This window comes from Squalius cephalus (genome assembly GCF_949319135.1).
Source record: "Squalius cephalus genome assembly, chromosome: 12".
NCBI classification, from domain to species: Eukaryota; Metazoa; Chordata; class Actinopteri; order Cypriniformes; family Leuciscidae; genus Squalius; species Squalius cephalus.
The window spans coordinates 26,916,884-26,925,998 of NC_137133.1; the positions used below are offsets into that span (position 1 = coordinate 26,916,884).

Genomic DNA, 9,115 nt, shown 5'->3' on the forward strand with positions numbered 1-9,115 from the left:
GATCAGCCTAAATATAGCAAGTTACTGCTGTGGTCAGATATGAATGGGGTAAATATAGCTTCAAAAGACTGCATAGCAATTATTATAATTGCAGTACAAGTTTCTGATATCACGTAGGACATAAATGATAGTAGTTGATGGCCAGAGGCAATTCTGAAACATTCACAGGCTACTGGGATTACTCTATTACAATGACACTTTTATGATATTCATAACAATCGCTTACTGTATTTTTCTGACAAGATCATTTCAACAAAAAATATTATTTATATTACAATATGTATATCACACAATAAGCCTTATAAGACAAAACATACTACTACAGGGATCATAAGATTCTGAACACTAGAGGTCCTCCAGTGTGTTCTTCAGAATCTGTAGCAAAGTGCCTGACAACTTTACGACAACTGTACTTACATGTGTTGCTTTACGACACACGCATTCGCTTTACGGAAGAGTGTAGCATGCTCTCTGATGTTGACGTTTTTATCAGTGGGTTGATGTTCTAACTAACTGCAAGTTTTAGTGTTTATCGTATACGAGTTCTGGATTATTTGTAGATTGTTTCCAAGATGGGGAAGCCGAAAAAGAAGAGTAAGTTAAGTATTTACTGCTAATTTTAAGCAGGACGTAACGTTATTCTGTTAGCTGCTAAGACTAGAGCATGTTTAAATGTCTAATCTTTCATCATCTACTATGACTTGGGTATTGTAATGTTTATGGGAAATATATATTTCGGTTTTAATTTACATAAGCAGTTTAGTAATTGTTCGTCACTATTAAAATTACAATGTGACAAAAAGTTGGCAAAGTTATCACACTATACACGCATACTATTTATCTTTTTGGATATGTTTTGTTAAGGATGCGTCACTGTGTCAAATTACTCCAGATAAAAAAAGCCACGTGTGTGTGTCAGCATATGTGGAAAAATGTTGAGCTAGGTGTAAGGTTTATGATTAAAAAATTGTTGTAAATATCAATGCTGTCAGTCCATCCCAGGTAACTAGTTCTATCCTTTAACTAGTCCTTAACAGTAGTGTCAGGTGTCTGGATTCATTCTACTGAGACACGAGTACAGATAGAGATGTGTGTGTGTGTGTGTTTCTCTAACATGACCCGTCTGTTTAACTCACTGCTTTCTGTGTTCACATCAGGTGACTTGAGCCGTGCAGAACTGATGATGATGACAATTGCAGATGTCATCAAGCAGCTGGTTGAGGCCCACGAACAGGGAAAAGATATTAACCTTAACAAGTCAGTGCATTTAAAAGATTAATTTATGTTAATGATAATATTAAAGTCATCACGAAACAAATTAACTTATTTTTTTTATGGAATATTGCAGTATTTATAATGAATGATTTATCCGTGCACATCATTATTTATTTATTTAATTTCATATGCCCTCATACACTTTAATCAGAATAACTTCACCTCCCTTTTGCAACTACTTCTCTTCTCTGATGATATGTTTACTGGTCCGAGGGCAGGACAGCCTATCACTCACTTGACATCACAGCAATAGCAAACCACAATGATCCAATCTATTCCAGATAGACAAAATCAAGTCCTGTCCTACATTTTTTCTTGTTCGAGAAGCCATTTCATCCAGATATACGTCACAATAGGGAAGAAAAGACTATCACAACTTCCATTTCATGGTGATAAGTTTAAAAAAAAAAAACTGGATAACTATAAATTAAGATAGATTGACAGCTAAAATTGTGTCTCTATAGAGTCAAGACGAAGACATCAGCCAAATACGGTCTCAGTGCACAGCCACGGCTCGTGGACATTATTGCTGCAGTGCCGCCTCATTATCGAAGAGCCTTGGTGCCCAAACTGAAAGCCAAACCCATCCGCACTGCCAGTGGGGTAAGGATGGTTTGTTGGCCATTTGTTGTTTGTATTGGCGATGGTGTAAAGATATCATAATGTAGACATGAAACTAGTGCTCAGACTTTGATTTAATATTTCTTTGTAGATTGCAGTTGTTGCTGTGATGTGCAAGCCTCATCGCTGTCCACACATCAGCTTCACTGGCAACATCTGTGTGTGAGTATGTCCAGAATAAAGTGTCCTCGTGTTTCTTTTACACTACCGGTCAAAAGTTTGGGGTCAGTAAGATTTTTATTTTTAAATACTTTAAATTACTTGCTTTTTAGCACTATTTAGCAAGGATGCATTAAGATGGATCAAAAGACATTTATAATGTTATAAAAGATTTTTTATTTGAAATAAATGATGTTCTATTGAACTTTCTATTCATCAAGGAATCATAAAAAAAAAAATCACGTTTTCTACAAAAAATATTCAAATATTTTTGTGCTGTTTTCAACATGATAATATAATGAGAAATGTTTCTTAAGCACTAAATCAGCATATCAGAATGATTTCTGAAGGATCGTGACGCTGAACGGGGTGGTGTGGCGCAGTGGATAAGACACATGCCTTTGGTGTGAGAGACCCGGGTTCGAATCCACTGTGAGACACCAATGTGTCCCTGAGCAAGACACTTAACCCCTAGTTGCTCCAGAGGCGTGCGACCTCTGACATATATAGCAATTGTAAGTCGCTTTGGATAAAAGCGTCAGCTAAATGAATAAATGTAAAATGTAAATGTAAATGAACACTGGTGGAATGACTGCTGAAAATTCAGCTTTGACATCACAGGAATAATGTACATTTTAAAATATATTCAGATAGAAAACAGTTATTAAGTTGGCTTGGAAAAGTTGGCTTTCTTTATTTCTTTCTTTCTTTTTTTCTTTCTAACTAATCTATCTTTCTTTCTATCTAATCCATATTTCTTTCTTTTTTTACTAATCTTTCTTTCTAATTAATCTATCTTTCTTTCTTTCTTTCTTTCTAACTAATCCATCTTTCTTTCTCTCTTACTAATCCATCTTTCTTTCTAAATAATCTATCTTTCTAACTAGTCTATCTTTCTTTCTAACTAATCTTTCTTTCTTTCTAACTAGTCCATCTTTCTTTCTTTCTAACAAATCCATCTTTCTTTCTAACTAATCTATCTTTCTTTCTAACTAATCCATCTTTCTTTCTTTTTCTTTTTTTCTTTCTTTCTTTCTTTCTTTCTTTCTTTCTAACTATTCTATCTTTCTTACTATTCTTTCTTTTTTCCTAACCTTTCTTTCTTTTTTGCTTTTCTTTCTTTCTTTCTTTCTTTCTTTCTTTCTTTCTTTTTTATCTTTCTTTTTTCAAACTTATCTTTCTTTATTTCTAACTAATCTTTCTTTCTTTATTTATTTTTTCAAACTAATCTTTCTGCCTTTCCAATCTTTCTTTCTTTCTTTCAAACTGATCTTTCTTTCTAACTAATCTATCTTTTTTCTTTCTTTCTTTTTAACTATTCTTTCTTTTTTACTTTTCTTCCTTTCTAACTATTCTTTCTTTTTTACTTTTCTTTCTTTCTTTCTTTCTTTCTTTCTTTCTTTCTTTCTTTCTTTTTTACTTTTCTTTCTTTCTAACTATTCTTTTTTAACTTTTCTTTCTTTTTAACTTTTCTTTCTTTCTAACTAATCTTTCATTCTCTTTCTTTTTTCAAACTAATCTTTCTTTCTAAATAACTATCTTTCTTCTTCAAACTAATCTTTCTTTCATTCTTTTTTCAAACTAATCTTTCTTTCTAACTAACTAATCTTTCTTTCTTTTTTCTTTTTAACTAATCTTTCTTTCTTTCTAACCAATCTATCTTTCTTTCTTTCTTTCTAACTAATCTTTCTTTCTAACTATTCTTTCTTTTTTTAACTAATATTTCTATCTTTCTTTCTTTCTAACTAATCTTTATTTTTTCAAACTAATCTTTCTTTCTTTCTTTCTAACTAATCTTTCCTTCATTCTTTTTTCAAACTAATCTTTCTTTCTAACTAATCTTTTTCATTCTTTTTTTCAAACTACCGGTAATCTTTCTTTCTAACTAATCTTTCTTTCTTTCTTTTTTCAATTTAATCTTTCTTTCTAACTAATATTTCTTTCTTTTTTCAAACTAATATTTCTTTCTTTCTTTCTTTCTTTCTAACTAAGCTTTCTTTCTTTCTAACCAAACTATCTTTCTTTCTTTCTTTCTTTCTAACTAATCTTTATTTCTTTCTTCCTATTTCTTTACTAGAAACATGGTAAATCATGTTAAACCATGCTAGACAGTTTAAAACGTTTTCAAACTTTCTGGCTAGGCTTTTTCAAGCCAACTTAAAGTTTGTCTATGAACTTTACCATCTAGTTTTAAATTCTAATAATACTTCACAATATTACTGTTTTTACTGTGTTTTTGACCACATAAGAGACTTCTTTCAAAAACATTTAAAAAAAAATCTTACCAACCTCGAACAGTAGTGTACATTTATTCATTCAGCTCATGCTTTTATACAAATGAGCAATTCTACAACATTCAGGTGCCTTGAACCTTTTACAGTGCATATTCCATGTGGGCTTGCATCTGGTTCAAGCTATTAGCCTTGTGTGTCAGTTGGTGGGGAAACTTTTATTAGTAGGATATAATGATAAAACTGGTCTCAGTTTTAAATTTGATGTAGTGTGTTTTTGTTTTCATTTGCTCAAATAGCTACTGCCCAGGGGGTCCAGACTCAGATTTTGAATATTCCACACAGTCTTACACAGGATACGAGGTAATTATCCATCTGTCTCCCAAAGCAATGCTATCACACATATTTTTATGAGTTTCACATTTGTGTCATGCAGTATGCTTCATTTTGACTGTCTATTCTCCCTCTTACATAGCCCACGTCAATGAGAGCCATCCGTGCACGATATGATCCCTACCTCCAGACTAGGCATCGAGTAGAACAGGTGAGTCATCTTCATAGCTCATGTTTATCAGCTGCTTTCTGAGCATTGTGCAGTTAAAATCATAAGTGATCATTACATACTACTTAATGGTTTTGATTTTACGGTTTAGATCTGCAGGGTTGATGATCCTCTCAGCTTTTCTACTCATTTAGATGGTGTTAATGACATTACGCTGCTGTGTTTGCACATCTAGCTCAAGCAGCTGGGTCACAGCGTGGATAAAGTGGAGTTCATTGTGATGGGAGGCACATTCATGGCTCTGCCGGAGGAGTACAGGGACTATTTCATCCGTAACCTCCACGACGCGCTGTCAGGACACACGTCCAACAACGTCACTGAAGCTGTCAGGTACCTGCGCCCCATGATAAACTTGTCTGAGTGATAGAATCAGGCCACTCTTAATTATGATAGTCCCGACACAAATTTACAGGGCCAGGAGAGGGCAAGAAACAGTCCATCACCAGTGGGTGCTATGCCTTAGGAAAGACAACAATCTTTTTGTCGTAATGAACATGTCTTTGTAAGAATTAGAAAGTAAGAATTAATAATTTATCTTATTTGTCATCAAATATTGCATGAAATCAAGTTATAATGTAAAACAATTTTTTATGACTGATTAAAATTCAGTGCAATTTTGTTTAAAATAAATAAAAAATAAAACACTAAAAACTTAATGAAATTAGGAAAAACAAGATTAAATGTTTCATTTATTTTTTGTCACACACAAGCATACATATTACAACATGCAGTGAAATTCTCTTTATATGTGTATAAAAAACTCATATCGGCTGATTAAATGAAGATTAATCATTATTAAAGTTACAAAAGCTATTCATTCAAAAGCAGAGAGTGATTTCCTTGTCTGTTGTTGTTTGATTAACATTAAAAACACAGACAGCAGGAATATTTGGCTACTGTCACTTTAAGACATAATGCACTGATCCGGTACACTGATACTGAACACATGCGTTAACTTTCTCGAGTGTCTACATTCACTTAAAGCTGTAGTCTACGATGTTGAAAATCGGTCGAGAAAGCCTGAGACAGTTGTGAAGTTTTAAAAAACTCATCCCGCCCCTCCACACACACCCCCCTCCCTTCTGTGCTACCTGATCCCTCCCACCGGGAAACGACCTAAACAACGTCACTCAGTCAAGCTGTGATCACCGGTAGTAAACATTGGCGCATCTTGTTCAAATTCCGATCGGCTCGAACAGAAACTGAATATATACTGAAATATATTCAAGCACTTCAAGAAATATAATCACTTTGACCCGTGATAGGCGATGCTAAACGGCTAACATTCCAATGCCGACCGGCAGCATAAGCATGTTGGCAGACTGATAAAAAGCTATTATGTAACACCTCACACCATAAAAGTAAAAAATAAATGCTTACCTGCTCAACAAAAAGTCAGCGTCGTTTTTTTTGGTTTGTTTTTTCTCCATTGCTGAGCTGATGCTACTTTGCTAGCTACCATAGACTGTCAGCTGCTTGCCCGCGAAATTTCATGACGCAGGAGGGGGGCGGGGTGGGGTGCGGTGGGGTGGAGACGCGAGCGTCAAGAGGAGCGGGGGATTGGATGAGAGCAGTTGACCAATGTAAGCTGTCCGGCCGGACAGCTTACATTGGTCAACTTCTCTGCAGCTGTACACCCAATAGAGTGAATGGATTTTTTTCATTCTTTTTTCTCTTCATATTGTTAGGACTGTACTGTAGAACCATAACCAGCATCTAAACGAGGTTATTAATAATGAACAATCTTTGAAATCGTAGACCATAGCTTTAAGACATAACCGACTATGTTTGCTAGGATACCTGCCAAGACGGGCATGTTGTGAATTTGTCTGTGTAAGCGCAAGACTTAAAAAAAACCTCAATATTTGCTCACTGTGTGCGCATGCGCAAGTTCTCTTTCGCGTCTTGCGCTCGAATGTTTAAATTGGCAATGCTTAAATGAGTTTAGTTTAAACACAGATAGCAACGTGAGCTGTTCAGGTCTGACCTGCACTCACACTATCAACACCCGGGTGATGACGGCGTAAATTACGGGTCATATAAGATCAAACGGCACTCACATTGACAAAGTTTAGGGGAAGCCAGAATGCATATCCATCGACAGAAACATACATTAGCCTAACTCTGCCTCTCTGTTTTATTTATTTTCAACAAAATGTATTATAGATGTGTATGTGTCATCATATTTGAGATGACCAGCGGTGCAAGTACCTGCCGAACCGTGGGGTGGAGAACGGTATGGTTTGAGGTTTTTTTTTTGTTTTTTGTTTTTTTTACCGAGAACCATTACACCCCTAGCTGATATACACAATATATAAACCAATAGATAGATGTAGATAGATAAAACTTTATTGTCATTGATTGCACAATGCAGGTACTCAACAACAAAATGCAGTTTAGCATCTACTAGTACAAATAGTAGCATTATATCATAATATAAATATTCATATAGTGCAATGCATAAGTTAATACACCCATGCTAAAGTTGACTAAAAAGAGGAATAAAAAATCACATTTTGGAAATTGAACTTAATGCCTTAATTTAAAAAATTAGGAAAAATCCAACCTTTTAGGACACCAATTTTCTTTGTGAATGAATAATGTATCGTAAATAAATAAATGTTCTTCCTTAAAATACATGGTGCATAAGTGTGTACACCCCTATGTTAAATTCCCATAGAGGCAGGCAGATTTTTATTTTTAAGTATTTTTTTTTTATAAATTTTTAGGATACTATGCATCCTGATAAAGTTCCCTTGGCCTTTGGAATTAAAATAGCCCCACATCATCACATAGCCTTCACCATACCTAGAGATTGGCATGGAGTACTTTCCATAAGATCATCTCTCAATGCAAATCAAACTAGCTTTTAGGCTAACTGAAATAAAACCATGCCAATCTCTAGGTATGGTGAATGCTATGTGATGATGTGGGGCTATTTTTCAATTGGTGTCCTAAAAGGTTGGATTTTTCCTAATTTTTTTAATTAAGGCATTAAGTTCAATTTCCAAAATATGATTTTTTATTCCTCTTTTTAGTCAACTTTAGCATGGGTGTATTAACTTATGCATTGCACTGTATATATATATATATATATATATATTTCACATATATTCATTATGTAATAACATAATAAATATTATATTATGATGTATCATGAATGTCTACTCACATGTTCTTCAGAAGTAATTATACATAAATGTACTTGTCTTTAACCCATTACACAACTGGTCCAAGATCAGTCGAAGTCCAGAAGTTGGATAAAAGTAGAGGGATTGGAGCAGCTGTTGTCTTATTATGTGTATCTGGGGAAAATCACTAGTTAATAAGCTCTGTCCTGGGATCAGTGCTTTTTGCTGTTGGATAATTTAAGTCTATATTAGCAACATGAACAAATGCAGCTCTTGGATCAGTTAAAGCACAGTGCCAAAACCCCCTGGTGAGCAAATTTGGTAGGGTGGCAGTGTTGGGAGGAAGAGATGGTGCTTTTGGACTGGTCTTCCACTGTCAGAGCAGCTGCATTGGCTCTGCTTTCTGCCTAGTCACAGAACAATGAGACAGAATGTGGAATTTGGGCTCTGATTAAATGATGAAGACAAGATAAAGTATGTTATTAGTCACATCTCCTGATATGTTATTTAACAGTTTAGCCGTCATTAACTTGGCTAACCGTCATTAACTTGGCTAACCAAGCAAATAAAAGCCCTCTTTTCACTTTGACCATTAGTCTAAGACCATTTAAATAGGTGATGTATGTGATTTCTGTGCCACCACTAACACCACCACACGAAACTGAAAAAATATTTTATACTTTTTTATATATTTGTCAAGATTTTTCATAAAACTTATTTGCATCAGTTTTGGCAAAGCGGCGACTCAGATGCCGCTGATGACCACCCCGGTGACATCAGCTCCATAAGGATGGCAAACGTTTTAAAGTTAGAATGAAAGGCATAGGAGATTATTGCAAGATGTGGATAGACTACCACTTCAGGGCGCTGTTAGTTTATTTCTGCGTTTTTGTTATTTATTTTCTTGATAAGAGAGAGTGTGTATGTGTGTGTGTGCACGTAGGCAGAGGTCCACAGAATTGTTGGCACACCACAGCTTATCAGCGGGTTTGTTAAGATGACACGATTGCCATAATTGTTCCGGCGGCTAATCAGCCAGAGATGGGGGAGACAACAGTTCGATTTCAGGCACATTGCTTATCTTAGGTGTGTGTGTGTGTGTGTGTGTGTGTGTGTGTGTGTGTGTGTGTGTGTGT

The 9,115-nt window shown here is 35.1% G+C and overlaps 1 protein-coding gene across 1 annotated transcript in view; it reads left to right on the forward strand.

Moving 5' to 3' along the window:
- The first annotated feature begins 439 nt into the window (after positions 1 to 439).
- The window catches only part of elp3 (elongator acetyltransferase complex subunit 3), a 19,611-nt gene continuing 10,935 nt past the window's right edge, over positions 440 to 9,115 (forward strand). Inside the window, exons 1-7 of the mRNA XM_079888427.1 lie at positions 440 to 594; positions 1,158 to 1,257; positions 1,740 to 1,878; positions 1,988 to 2,058; positions 4,586 to 4,649; positions 4,762 to 4,830; positions 5,024 to 5,178. Coding sequence (XP_079744553.1) covers positions 573 to 594; positions 1,158 to 1,257; positions 1,740 to 1,878; positions 1,988 to 2,058; positions 4,586 to 4,649; positions 4,762 to 4,830; positions 5,024 to 5,178 — 620 coding nt within the window. The 5' untranslated portion in view covers positions 440 to 572. The remainder of the gene's footprint in view (positions 595 to 1,157; positions 1,258 to 1,739; positions 1,879 to 1,987; positions 2,059 to 4,585; positions 4,650 to 4,761; positions 4,831 to 5,023; positions 5,179 to 9,115) is intronic.